General features: G+C 39.8%; 1 protein-coding gene across 1 annotated transcript in view; it reads left to right on the forward strand.

The window, feature by feature from the left end:
• Positions 1 to 3,120, forward strand: part of LOC112138020 (actin-related protein 3) — a 14,921-nt gene extending 11,801 nt beyond the window's left edge. The window contains exons 11-12 of the mRNA XM_024260575.2: positions 437 to 520; positions 2,550 to 3,120. Coding sequence (XP_024116343.1) covers positions 437 to 520; positions 2,550 to 2,645 — 180 coding nt within the window. The 3' untranslated portion in view covers positions 2,646 to 3,120. The remainder of the gene's footprint in view (positions 1 to 436; positions 521 to 2,549) is intronic.
• The last annotated feature ends 11,938 nt before the right edge of the window (positions 3,121 to 15,058 follow it).

Here is a 15,058-nt window from a genome sequence, read left to right on the forward strand (position 1 = left end):
CGAGTGAAGAGTACGAAGTGGTTCACTTTAGATGGAAGGTCAATATGGAGGATGCTTTACAGTGTGCAGGAGAAATGTTTTACCTAAAGAATGAAGCCGGCCCGTCTGCCTGTGCCAATCTATTCATTGTATAAAGAAATCCGCACAAGCTGATTTTATGCTCCATTTCTGATCAAGTTTTCAATTTTCTTGAATTTATTTTAAGATGTTTCAGTAGGATTGTCAAGTATTCATTCAAAGAGGTGGTAGTCTTTGTTTGTAGTCTGAGTGACAAATGTTGACCAAACCTTTCAGTTTATTAAGGCTCAAGATAGTTTCTTATATGCAGTTTGTATTTCTATGCTTTAAACTACTAATCCCTTTCCATCATTCACTCCTATTTTGCTGTTCAGTTTCATAAACTGAATCTATTTATTCCTCTCTGGTCCCCCTGCAGCCCAAACCAATCGATGTGCAGGTCATCACTCATCATATGCAGAGATATGCCGTGTGGTTTGGGGGATCAATGCTGGCATCGACTGTAAGTATCTCAACCCTCACAGACCGGGGTTTGAACTGCATGTTCCTGTAAAGGGGGCTCTGCAGAAACCAGCTCCAGAGACAATTCCAAATTCTTCCTGAGAGAGTCATAGAAAAACACTGTTTTCTAATTAGGATGTCGATTCCACTCGGTGATGTCATCATCCTTCGGCGGTCAGCCACGTTAGTGTAGAGCTTCCAGCTCTCGGAAAACATCGGTTTTATAACAAAAAAATCACTCTAAAACAGAAAGTCATGACTTGTATTTAAAATTAAACTTCTGTACTTCAGAGCACACTCACATGAAGACATGAGTTTCTCCTCTTGGAACGTCTTCCAAGCTGAGGGATACAGAGCACTCTGTCAATATCATTTCCCCTTAAACAAAACATTTTCGGACACCCCTCCTCCTCCAAATGCCCATACAATCACAGGAGTCCCAGTAATTTGAAAAACCATCCCTGGTGAATGTAGAAACTGACTTATTGTCTTTAACAATATAAAGGTGCAGAGTTAGCAGTAGATACTAGCAATGATGAGATAGTTACTTGTAAGCTGTAATACAGGGCAGATTTCTTTCTGCTGTTATTTATTAGTAACCATATACTTAATAGCACATGTCAAAGTTAAAGCCTGGGGGCCGGATCCGGCCCTCAAGATCATTTTATTGTATTGTTATTAATTAATCATTTGCTTTTCAAAGTAAAATAAACTGAAAAAATGCAAATTAAAATGACAGTTTTATGTGATTATCATTTTCTAAACCGCCATAGAAAAAAAATATTTTTTTAGTGTTCCCATTAAAGTATTAAATCAAAAGGAACAACAGATAAGGAACAATTCAATTCAATTCAATTCAATGTGCTAAGATTTCTGACAATAAAGTACTGCTCGTCACCCAGATCTAGTTTGTGTGGCGTTGTCGCGATCATTTATCTGGCAACTTTTGTGGACAAATAAGTGAAACTGTCCTAAAAAAATTGTTTTTTTTCTTTTTTTTTTCTATAGCAGTTTAGAAAATGATCATCATATAAAACGGTAATTTTAAATGTTTATTTTTTTCCATTTATTTTACTTTACAAAACGAATCAATCAATCAAAAAAGAAAAACCTTTATTACTTTCTCTACACGGATTAGTTATGGCGTCAGTATTGCCCCCAGCAACGGTAACAAGGCGGGGCTACAGCACAGTGGCCCAATCACACAGGCTGACATTTCCGATTTATGGGTATGTTTTTTACACAAACTCGCAGGCGTTGTTACACGCGCACAGGAATGCTTCCAGGAGCGAGGGGTAGTCCTTCACGAGCGCTAGAATACTTCCATGAGTATGCAGTGGTGGTTCCACAGGGATACAGGAGCGCTCATGGAGTTTGATATGTGCCAGTGGGAGGCTTTTGGTGTAAATGTCACGCCACAGTGTCTGCTATACTCAGGCTTCTGAATTCATGTAGAAAGCAAATTTTCACATGTAATTTTCTAAATACACACGGCCGGGGCTGAACTTTTTTCTTGGCCGCACTTATCCAGAGGAAGGGTTAGGGTCACAGTTGGGGTCATTCAGCTCTGGAGGAACTTAAAAACATGCGAGCATCTGGGCTATATGTATTATGTGTGGCCAACATGAACTTCCATCCGTTTTTGTGCTGGTCACACATAAGTACGTGTGAATAACATCACACATTCATACAGCCAAAGTTTATTTCCCAAAATGTTTAACAAGAACAACCTTTTGGCTGACTAAATGGGTTTAGGTTCATTTTGGGGATTTATTCAGCAACCATTGCATCACAACAATTGCAGTCTCTATCTCTCACATCACCATGACAACAGCAGTTGAGTCTGCCTGGCACTTCAGGTTATCATCATTATTTCTGTGGGAAAGCATCTCACTTTTATTCATTGTTTTTGTAAATAAAATGTGGCACTTTTTGAGGAACAGACTGAGGACCATGAAAGAGGAGAGGCTGAACTGCTGTAGTGGATCTTGTTCAGGGGACTCACCCTTCTTTTTTCTGTGTTTGCTCAGCCCGAGTTTTATCAGGTCTGCCACACCAAAAAGGATTACGAAGAGGTGGGACCGAGCATCTGCCGCCACAATCCTGTGTTCGGGGTCATGTCTTAACTCCAGCCCTGGAAGTCCAGCAGCCGTCATAATGGCAGTAACGAAAGGTTTATAAATGATGACCTTTTGCTTTTTGATAAAGATGGAACATATTAAACTGTCTGCTTTTGTTTGAGGGGTTCTTTAAACATGTCTGTATCACAATAAGAGCTGCTTCATATTTAAAGCAAAGGTAGATTTTTATGTAAAATTCTGCAATTCAGGCATTAAAATAATGAAAGCCAGTATCAGTAGTGGACCGTTTTAATCTGCTGTGCAGCTTTGATGGTGTTTTCTCTGAGGATGACGCTCTTTTCACATGCTATCATCGGACACATCAGAGCGTGCTTCAAATGCAGCAAAGCAGAAGAAAGGCCGTGCTGACACCAAGAAAGATCCGATTCAGACGTCGACCTTTTATAAATGCAGAATTCTAGCTGAGAGAATTTGTGTATTAAAACTTCTCAGCCCTCCATTAAAGGATCTGACTGGTTTCTATGCTTTTTTTTATTTCTTGTCATTGTTTGGTCTGCTGGGATTTATACCTTTTTAGTTTATTTTTAAACAACTTTTGAAGACCTAATAAAAGACAGCTGCTCGGGGTTTCTGCATTCCTAATGCAATGATGTGATAAAATCCATAAAAAAAAGCTTTTATATTTATAGACTTGACCTCACATCCAAGTCTTTAGGGTTGAGTCCAAGTATGTGATTCAAGTCCGAGTCTCCATCACTGTGAATAAGTAAGGCAAAGTATTCCAAACAACCCACCAAATTTGATGTTAATCTGCCGTGCAACGCTGTGATTGACGGCCGGGCTAGCTCTCTCAGGGATTGCACACCACTGTCGCTGGCTTCAAGGAATCCACTCCTCACAACTAAACCTTAGATTAAGGAATGAACGAATTAACCCTGGTTCTCTGAAACGTTTGTGAGGTTTCCCCTATGTGCTGTCCCCAGAATCTTTTTCACATCCCACCAGTCCTGACTGGCAGACGGAAAATGATCTCCACTCTAGAAGGAGCGGCTTCCTCCGGGTTTAACTTCTCAGTCTAAGAAAGCTCACCTGTTCTGTCTCCAGACAAGGAGGGTGGTCTGGTGAGCTACCGTACTCCTGTCAGAGTGGTTTAGTCCTTAACCTAGCCTTCTCTTTTAAAGTTTGTTTCTTTTGGTAAATCTGGATTCTCATAGTGGGGAGATATCAAACTGCCAGACAGGCTTCTTCAAAGACTAAGAAACATCCTGGTATTTCCCACAGAATCCACACCGAATACTGCATAAGGATGAGCTGGTGCAGTCACATACAGTTACTAGATTTTGGTTAAATGAAGTGATGCCCAGCTAGCAGCCTCACAAAGGTCATCCATCGAAATTCCTTGAAATGGCGCCCAAGAAGAGGCCGTTCCACATGTTGAATGAGCCCACAATCTAGCAGCAGGTTCCAGTCTGCTGTCCGAATCCTCGATAATAGCTTCTACAATCCAAAGTGACAAGTGTTGCTTCATGAGAGGTTTTCCTTGTGCGGTGCAGCCCACGACACAACTGCTCTGACTTTAGGAGGTCAGCTGCCCTCTCCACAGGGATGTGCAGGGCTTGGACCGGGCTGAGTACATGATGCTGCGCATGCTCAGAAGAGGCAAAAGGCAGCGGGTAAAAGGCTGACTCACCTGTCACGACTGAAACTGTTTCTCAAACACTACCGTAGCACGGTTGGAGCAGATGCTACAGGATACACATCTACAGTAGCCATTTGGAATGCACATCCACATTTATCCAAAGCATGGGCCAGCATCATCAATGTGAAGTCGTCTTCATGGTTTATCAGGCCACTTCCAAGGGTGGAGTGGTGCATGCTCTGGTGCCTTCCTAACACACGTTTCATGTTTGAACTTTTTCTCTATATCTAAGTCCACATGTGGCCATCATATGTATGCTGCAGGTGATCGCCTGCAGCATCTCCTGCAGCATCTCTGTGAGCCACAACCTGTGGAACGGGATGCGCTTTAAAAAGATGTTCAGAGCTAGGAGGTCGAGAACCGGACGCAGGTCTTACCTCAATAACGCAGTCATTAAGGTGATCACCACAACACTACTTTGAGAAGGGGAGGGGGGCATTGCAGCAGAAGCTGAAAGTTCCAGGGATTCAAGTGTCAAAGGCATTTGTCTGTGTTAAAAATATTTCTTTCACCTGCATTGAACAGTTTTGAGGTAAAAATAAAATTTAAAAGTAAAAACAAATATTTAATATGGACTATTCCTGAGTGGGATTCGAACCCATGACCTTCTGAATGTGAGTCAGCAGCCATAACCACTTGACCGTCTAGTGGCGGAATCTGGAATGCATGTCAAACTTAAATTTAAACAAGACATTCTGCATTGCGAAATCAGGAAGTCATTGTTGATGGTTTAAAAGCATCAGAAATTGATCAACCCCCCCGCCATGTCACCAGTTTGTCATTTATTGTATTTGTCTGTGTCAAAAATATTTCTTTCACCTGCATTGAACAGTTTTGAGGTAAAAATAAAATTTAAAAGTAAAAACAAAAATTTAATGTGGACTATTCCTGAGCGGGATTCGAACCCATGACCTTCTGAATGTGAGTCAGCAGCCATAACCACTTAACCGTCTAGTGGCGGAATCTGGAATGCATGTCAAACTTAAATTTAAACCTGACATTCTGCATTGCGAAATCAGGAAGTCATTGTTGATGGTTTAACACTAGAATCCCTGAGCTTGCGCAAATTTGCGCAGGGAGGAGTAGTCCGAGAGCCCATTGTTCTGGCATGGTGGGTCATTGATGACCCATTAACTTACCCATGTATATGTTAATGCAGCATGTAGTACTTAATGTGTATTTGAACTAACAGGTTGTGTGGGGGTTGGAGTTACCTGATGCATGTGGACAAGTATTGGCTTTCCTGCTTTTACTCACATTTGAACTAAAGTTCCATCTCATTCCTAACCCAGAGTTCAATATGATGTTGCTCCACCTTTTGCTGCTATTGCAGCTTCAACTCTTCTGGGAAGGCTGTCCACAAGGTTGAGGAGAGTATTTATAAGAACTCTGGATCATTCTTCCAAAAGCTCATTGGTCAGGTCACACTGATGTTGGTGGAGAAGGTCTGGCTCTCAGTCTCTGCTCTAATTCATCTCAAAGGTGTTCTATGGTGTTCAGTTCAGGACTCTGTCCTCCATGTCTTTATGGACCTTGCTTTGTGCTCTGGTGCACAAAAATGTTGGAAGAGGAAGAGCCCGCTCCAAACTGTTCCCACTAAGGTTGGGAGCATTGTCCAAATTGTGTTAAAAATATTTCTTTCACCTGCAGTGAACAGTTTTGAGGTAAAAATAAAATTTAAAAGTAAAAACAAATATTTCATGTGGACTATTCCTGAGCGGGATTCAAACCCATGACCTTCTGAATGTGAGTCCGCAGCCATAACCACTTGACCGTCTAGTGGCGGAATCTGGAATGCATGTCAAACTTAAATTTAAACATGATATTCTGCATTGCGCAATCAGGAAGTTATTGTTGATGGTTTAAAGGCATTTGTCTGTGTTAAAAATATTTCTTTCACCTGCAGTGAACAGTTTTGAGGTAAAAATAAAATTTAAAAGTAAAAACAAATATTTCATGTGGACTATTCCTGAGCGGGATTCGAACCCATGACCTTCTGAATGTGAGTCCGCAGCCATAACCACTTGACCGTCTAGTGGCGGAATCTGGAATGCATGTCAAACTTAAATTTAAACCTGACATTCTGCATTGCGAAATCAGGAAGTCATTGTTGATGGTTTAAAGCAGGAGTGTCAAACTCAATCGCACAAAGGGCCGTAATCCAAAACAAACCTGAGGTCGCGGGCCGAACAGGAAAAACATTTAATGACCCTTTTTGACTGTAACTTTTTAACATAATTATGAACTAAATATATAGCATTACCGGCAATAATGCTAGTGTGAATGCTATAAACTGAATTTAGCTGCTAAAGATGAAAGCTAAAATCACTGAAGCTGATAGCTGAAACTGCTGAAGCTGATAGCCAACTAAAATATTGGTTAAATGCCAAATTAACCTAAAAAAATAAAAAAAACCTAAGTTAGTCAAAACAACTAGCACGTTGCTGAAAAAAAAATGCTAAACTTCAAAATAGCCTAAAAAGCCTGAATTAGCCAAAACAGCTAGCATGTAGCTGAAATATTAGCTAAACTCTAAAATAGCCTAAAAAATCTTAGTAAATGCCAAAATAGTCCAAAAAGCTAGCAGAACACCAATTTTTAAACTTTAAAACTTTAGTATTTACATAAATACGAATAAAAACGCATGAATATTATTCCAGAATAAATCAACTCAAACCTTCAATAACTTTCAATATTTTACTCTCCATAAAAATATATTTTGTCAAAATTATACAAGTTTGGAAAAGAGCGCAAGATAACATCAGGCCATTAATAACAATAAATAAAATGATCTGGAGGGCCGGATAGAATTACTCGGAGGGCCGGATTCGGCCCATGGGCCTTGACTTTGACACATGTGGTTTAAAGGCATTTGTCTGTGTTAAAAATATTTCTTTCACCTGCATTGAACAGTTTGGAGGTAAAAATAAAATTTAAAAGTAAAAATAAATATTTAATTTGGACTATTCCTGAGCGGGATTCGAACTCTTGACCTTCTGAATGTGAGTCAGCAGCCATAACCACTTGACCGTCTAGTGGCGGAATCTGGAATGCATGTCAAATTTAAATTTAAACCTGACATTCTGCATTGCGAAATCAGGAAGTCATTGTTGATGGTTTAAGATGCGATGAATAAATAAAGCAAAATAAAATGACACAACCGTCATAAAGATGGTATTTTCCAATTACAATAAAAAATATGACTCAATTCTGTCTGTAACTTTATATTTGTGATCGTATGTGGAACAGTCGAGTCAGTCGCTGCATTTGCAAATTGGTATGTGAAATAACCGTCACCATGTATCCATTTGTGTGGGAAGACTCCTGGTTGTGTCTGTAAACAGTAGCTTTTGGTTTCTCTGAAGTCGAAGGCTCTTTCAGATTCCTCACTGGCTCTTTTCTCCTTATAGAAACTTTCCAAATGCGTTATTTTGTTTGGATTCTCTTAGGGTTTTAACTTAACTAGTGGTCCGAACGAGCAGCTGTTTCTTGTCATGTGACTTAGGAAGAAAGGTGTATGTGTTGAATAGAATTGTCAGTTTTCCAAAAAAAAACTTCAGAATCAGAAAACAAAAAGCAGAAAAAAATCAAAGTTAGCCTATGCATTTTTTTCTCTGTTTGCTGTCCGGTACAAACCGGACCACAGACTGGTATCGGTTTGCAGCCCGAGGGGTTTGGGGACCCCTGATTTAATAGGAACAAGCAGCTTGTCAAAACACAATGAGTTTGGGACACAGAATAGTCCAAAAGTGACGAGTAGGGGGCCTAGAAATGACATGCATCTGTGACAGGGTGGGAGTGAGAATGTGCTGGAGGGACAGCCTGACACAGCTGTACACTCTCGTGTTTGTCGGGGACCATCCCCGAGCCCACCGCTTCTGTGGAGCGGAGCCCTGAAGCGGATCAAGACGGGCTTGTCTCTCATCTGTGACCGGGATGAGCATCGAGAAGAACTCAAATGCATGGACAACTTTTATGAGAAAATTATTGAAATATTTTTGAAGGAAGAAATGAGGATATAGTTCATCTTTAAATAAATTTGATTTCCTGTAAACAAAAGTTCTTTTTTTTCAAGTTTAATGAGTTTTCAATTGAGGTTTTCTGTTTATTGGGAGGAGAATTGCACATGCAGAAGGTATTTAATCAGTACGTGTAATCATAGTAAATAAATGATGTATAAATGATCAATTTATGATGAACTTGCTCCATAAAATATATTCATTTATAACAGGATAGTGTTAAGTCATAAAATAGTTGTGATTAGAGAGGATGTTTTTGAAAAGGAAAAGTGAGGGCTGACTTGTTTGTAAGGACAGTTTTGATCATGCAGATGGGATGGGGCTTCAGAAATGTTTTTATCCAACATGATGCCAGTGGTTGTAAAGGGTCAAATATCCTGCACCGTTTGGTGCTGTGTTTGGACCTTTTAGAATAGAGTTTTTGGATTCTGCCTTCATGTAATGTTTCCTGTGAAACGTGAAACCTCTTTGTGAAACAGTCATCCTGCTTGTATTAACTCAGTAACAGAAACATTGAGCGCTTCTTTTAAAGTGGCCATTGGAACAGGACACATATTTCTTATTCATAAAGGCAGTCTGTTGCAGGAAAATGTTTTCAAAGTAAGGTGACCTGACAAACTATACCCTTTACTCGGTTAGCTCTGTCCTGACCAGTCTTTCTGCACTTCTTTATGAAGACCCCCTGCGGCTCCATTTGACCCTGCTGTGTCAGGTTGCATGGCAGTTAGATTTCATTAATAAATAGCTATACCATCAATTATAAAAGAGAAATGCATATCGATACGACATCAAGGTCTTTCTGAGAATATAGTTTAAACTTCTAACAAGTAGATAATGTTTAATGACTAGGGGTGTAATGATTAATCAATTAATTGATTTTATTCTTACGATCCAACCAGATGAATCTGACTGAGGCAGCATTGAACTGAATCAACTTATACCATTAAAAATCCCTTAAAAATGAGAAAAACTGATAATAAATCTTGGAAAATTCTATTTGGTATGAGACATGGAGGGTCTTATTTAACTATAACATCAAAACAACCAACGTCCATCACAGCAGACAACACACACGCGATGCAGCAGAAACTGATCAACCATCATTCCAGTCTTTGAATTGATCAAAGTCATGTGACCATACAGAATGTTCTGATAATGATAATTCTGATGTGCAAAAACAACAGTGGATGAACTATATCAAAATTTGAAGGAATTTGACATTCATTCTTGTTTACTTGTTTGTTTGTACACATATTTTATTTACACTTAAGAGAAATGATGACCATCTTGCAATTTACTTTAAAAGTTCGAATGAGCATTCTTTACTTTTAGTTCTTCCGTTTTTTACCCTCTATCTCCTCGTTGACAGAGAGGTGGATGTGGAGATCTGGAGGTAAAGACTGTTTTTCATATGTATTGCTCAAACTTTGAAATAGAAATCATAGGGATGTTCAAGTAAAATAGAAAAAAAGTCTTTAGAAATTTTTATGCAAAGTTTACTGACCTTAAAAGAGCTTCTTAAAAATGCAGCAAATGTGACGGTATAAATAAAGACAATTAAAAAGCAAATTGTTCTCAGTGAGGGAAATCTTTTAATTATTAAACTTAATAATTTAAGTATTAAATTTGATGTTAAGTACCTAGTAAATTCTACTAGTTTTTCTCTAGTGGATTTTAAGTAGACAAAATTGATGTTGACATTTCATAAAAATGTGTGAAATATGTTTGTTGAACTCATATTTTTCAGAAACTTCATATTCTAAATGTAGTTAAATCCAAGTTACTCATATATTTTAAAGAAGTATTCCCTCGGTCGGGCCCACTTTTTGCAGTGCATCTTAAAAGTCAGACAAGACTGAAGTTAGCATCCAGTTTTTAGCATCCACTTTGACATCAGAGGGAAAATCTTCATCTTTACGTCTACATTTAAACCAGCTACTAACATTTCAAAGAGAATAAAGATTTAATGACCTGCTGAGGATGTTTCTGAGCAGAGGAAACTTGTAAAATAAATATTTCTGATTTTTTTCCTACAAAAAGGCAGAGTTAAGCAGGAATCTGTTCAGAAAGAAAATGTTCCTGTGTTAAAAAATATACACAATGACTCAAGATGTATGTAAAAACAAAATGTATTAAATCTTTGTGCCCTGACAGATGACCTGAGTTCTCACTGTTATAATGATATTCTATGAAAATAAATAAATAAATAAAGCTGTTGTTTTATGTCAGGCAACTCAGGGAGACGGGTGGATGTGGTCAAAAGAATCTAACAGTTTTCTGAATATAAAACTTCCTTAAGATTTAGAAAATAACAAGGAGCAGGAATCAAAGTTAGTGTTTGCTGTTTTTCCTTCTGTCTGCGGTTCGGTACCATGCGTCCCTCGGACCGGTACCAATCTGCAGCCCAGGGTTTGACCCTGATTTAATGAGAACAGGCAGGATGTCGAAAAATGATGAGTTGGGGTCATCCAAAAGTGACATGTAGAGGACCCCAAATATACGTCCATACACGACGAGTGGGAGTGATGACATGTTGGCAGGAACATATGTGGATATAAACTGAAAGTAAGCTTCATGACTGATTATTGTTTTTGACCATTACTTCCAGGAAGAAGGAAAACTCCCACCAAGACTTCCCGATAAGATTTGCCAGGAAAACATCTTTTTGTTATTACAGTTAGAGAGGCTAAGTAAGCAATGTGATGAGAGTCACGTCCAAAAGTTGTAGGTAAAAGAAAATCAGGACCTCTTCTTTCTTGACCAGGTTGACTGCATTTGGGATACTGAGAATATTTTCTCTTTTATTCGTGAATAAACATGAACAGACCCTTTGGGTAGAAGTCAGATTCTAGCTTCATGCTTGTTTCAAGTTTATTTTTTCCTCTCAGTAATAGATGGATGAACTCTCTCGCGCCACACATTTTTAACCGTTACATTGCTTGCTGAAATCCATGGTCAGTTTTACAAATTAGACTGCAGGTGAGTTCAACTCCTCCTCACACATACAGCTGAGGGGTGGTAAGTGTGTGATAGTGAACACTTCTGCTTTGCTGAGATAATCCCTCCCACCTCACAGGTGTGCCACATCAAGATGCTGATCTGACATCATGATTAGTGAACAGGTGTGCCTTAGACTGCCCACAATAAATACAGAAATACATTTTGTGCATACGTACAAAAATGACAACATTCTAAAAATACAAAAAACTATTTACACATGCACAAATTAAATTACAACAGCTTGAAACTAATTACACGAAAATCTTTAGAAATTACGCACGAATTGCTCATTACACACACATACAAAACCTCAGTTACACACAAATCTGCGGTGAGACTCTTTTCACGCCTCACAGATCCGTCCGGAAGTGATGCGTTTAAATACTACTAGAATGCTGGGTCATCAGAGTTTTCTTACCAGCTGCTTTAAACTTAGATTGTAAATAATATCTTTCTTAAAGAGATATGCCCGATAATCAATATAAAAAAGTCTAAACAAGCATTTTAAGAACATTTACCCCTTTAAAAAATATAAATATTTCCCAGAACTGATCGTCTCCTCTCTGCCACCCGTCCCCTGACAGCGCCTCCGACATGAAGCTCTGTCCCGAGTGCTGGTCACAGTCACGGGGATCTGAGACGGCGCCAGACCCTTCTAAACTCCCACAGATCGTAGGGCCGGTGGGCTGATCAAACCTCTCGGCCCTGTGGGTGTTTAGAAGAGCCTCGTGTGGAGAAGGTCTGCGGGGAGACCAGACCAGCTTTGTGTGTGCGTAACAAGCGATTCATGCATCATTTTTAACAGTTTTTGTGTGTAATTAGTTTCAAGCTTTTGTCATTTTAATTTGTGCATGTGTAAATGTATTTTTTATTAATTTTGTAATGTTTGTACTTTTGCATGTAATGTGCCATAATGTATTGTATGAGTTACAAATCAAGACTTACACCGCACAAATCCAAATCAGGAATTACTCTCACATATATCGGGGTGATACTTCTCTCCACAGACCTCCTCTCTGTGGTAAATCTCATCACATTATATGATGAGATTGATGAAATCCACTATGATGGCGTCCTCCACTTCCTGTCCGTTGATTGGATGTCAGGGCAGTTATTGGCAGAGGGGACCGGGGGGCTGTTCCTGCAGCTGACGCTGGTGTTTCCTGCTTGGCTTCATGTTTGTCCACAAACGGCGACAGCAGGAATAATCTTCCTAAAGGGGGAGTGAGCTGAGCAGGGGAGGCCCCATCCAGCACGTTGCCTTTGGGCTGTGATTGAAGTGATACGCTCTCCTCTGCTGTTAGCAGCGCAGCTCAGACTCCTCTCAGTCTGAATAATAACTGTCATCAACGTGCAGATTAATGAGAACCTGGGGTGCTGAGCCAGGCGAAGGCTGCTCTTTTGTTTGGGAACCCATCTCCATTAAACAGCAATAAAGAGAATTCATGGAACTCCCTCAGAGCGCGGGGAAGTGCCAGAGGATCCTTTGGGAAGATTTAAAAAACAACTGTGATAATCACACTGTTTTCTGCAAAGATATTAAAAATCACTTCTACAGAGAGAATGAACCCTTTTCTTCACTTTTCTTCTTTTCTCATCTAATATCATTTTGGAAGAATTTTCTCTCTATGCCTTTCCTTTGGACTGCTGATGTTTTTTTTTTGTTCCAACAGGAAGGAATCTTCCAGTAAGATGTTGTGGAAAGTGGCTGTGAATCTTGGATTACTAAAAAAAAAAGCTACATTCAAAAACCGTTCTGCATTGCCAGTACTTTGCAGTTGTATTGCCTCTGGACATTTGTTTTGTGTTTTTTCCTGACATGATTAGCCACAGTTGTATGTTTAGTTCTTTTGTGACTCTTTTTTTAATGGTTCAGTGCAGACAGCAGAATTGAGGACAGGGACAGTAACACAGCAAAAAAAAAACCCATTTAAAAGCAATTAGTATGTATCATTAAGCACGAGTAGAAGATAAACTCCTTAGGAGGAGCAGAAGGAATCCACTACAATGAGTAGGAGAGGATCAGGAAAAAGTCATCATCACATGTAAAACACAGTTTTGTCAGTGAGCCGAATTACAATGAGCCGTTAATGTCCAGGTCATACCACAGGCTACGGTCATTCGATGTTGGGGTAACTCTGTTCTTTCATGATCCAGAGTCATTAACGCTACAACAGATTAGAGAGTGCTGGATGATTTTCTAATGCCAGTTGCAGTCACACTGGGATTTTCTGCGAAGCCATCATTGTTTCCAATCTTTTGAGGTGGTCTTGGATTGTTTCCAACAAACTGAGCTCCAGTTTGCTCTGATGAGACCAAGCCGCTCATTAAAACGTGATTAGATGAAGCAGGCTCATTAGATAACGTTTAACATGATACACATTGCTTCTCACAATGTTTACAGACAATCTATGTGGCATACACACATAACAACGCATCTTCTTTGTTACCATCTTGCTGTATCCCTCCAATGCACCAAAGTAGCAGTAGAAAGTATCGTACCTGACGTTGACAGAGACGCTCAAAATGGACCAGTGAAATGAAAAGTTTAAATAAATGAACTACCCGTCCTATCCCAAAGCGGAGGACTTCCATTATTCCTCCTTGTTGCTTTGCGTCGGTATGACAATGACTGTTGAGATCTTTAGTCACATGGTTTTGTTAACAGGCTATAGTTCAAAACAGAAATCTCCTGTCGACTGAAAACAGTGCAGGACATGTATGAGGGCTGTAAGACAGTGGTGAGGTGTGCTGTAGGGGTGACAGAGGAGTTCAAGGTGGAGGTGGGATTACATCAGGGATCAGCTCTGAGCCCCTTCCTGTTTGCAATGGTGATGGACAGACTGACGGATGAGGTTAGACAGGAATCACCATGGACTATGATGTTTGCAGATGATATTGTGATTTGTAGTGAGAGCAGGGAACAGGTGGAGGTGGAGTTAGAGAGGTGGAGGTTTGCCCTGGAAAGGAGAGGAATGAAGGTTAGCCGCAGTAAGACAGAGTACATGTGTGTGATTGAGAGGAACCAGAGTGGAAGGTCGACTGAGCATTAGCCATCCCATGCATCAAGCTAGCAGACTTTAGCTTTATGTGCTAAATTGATTTATATTTTTATGAATCGATTATTGATCTAGCTTAAATCTAATCAAATTGATTAATCGATTGTATCAACCCAGCCATAGATTTTGGCCCCGTGTCTTTGACTCTGAAACCCCTGTGTTAGTTTATTAAGAACATGTTTCATGTGCCAGAGGCCCCTGAATGGGGGTTAAGTTTTCCTGCCAGAAAGTTTTTTTTCTTTCTTTTTTTAACTAAAAGTTGTAATAAAGTTGTAATTGTGTGAAGATAGAGAAAGGCATTTTAGACATTGAAGTTGCAGAGCAGGAGCCCGGCAAAGTCAGAAAAACGCAAGAGATGGAAGATGATAAAGCTTTGAATAGCTGGAAACCTTCCGGTGACTCATCTCACCTGCATTTGCATCAGGGAAGTCACACGTGCTGATCAGGGCTCCTCCAGAACCAGAACCGCAGCTCTAATTCTGAGGAAAATCCCATTTGTTAAATTGACCTTCTGAGGATGTTTCCAATGAGTCAGTTTCGCGGGTTTTTAGTTGCTCTGGTCGTTTCTGCTCCCTGTTGAAGCATCACAGGTTCCTGCAGGTGGGACTTTTTGTCGTCTCCGTGAAGAGTCTGGTTGGTTGGAATCACCCCTTTCCGCTCGGAGTGTCATCAGGACACCCC

This window comes from Oryzias melastigma, linkage group LG21, assembly GCF_002922805.2.
Source record: "Oryzias melastigma strain HK-1 linkage group LG21, ASM292280v2, whole genome shotgun sequence".
Taxonomy (NCBI): domain Eukaryota; kingdom Metazoa; phylum Chordata; class Actinopteri; order Beloniformes; family Adrianichthyidae; genus Oryzias; species Oryzias melastigma.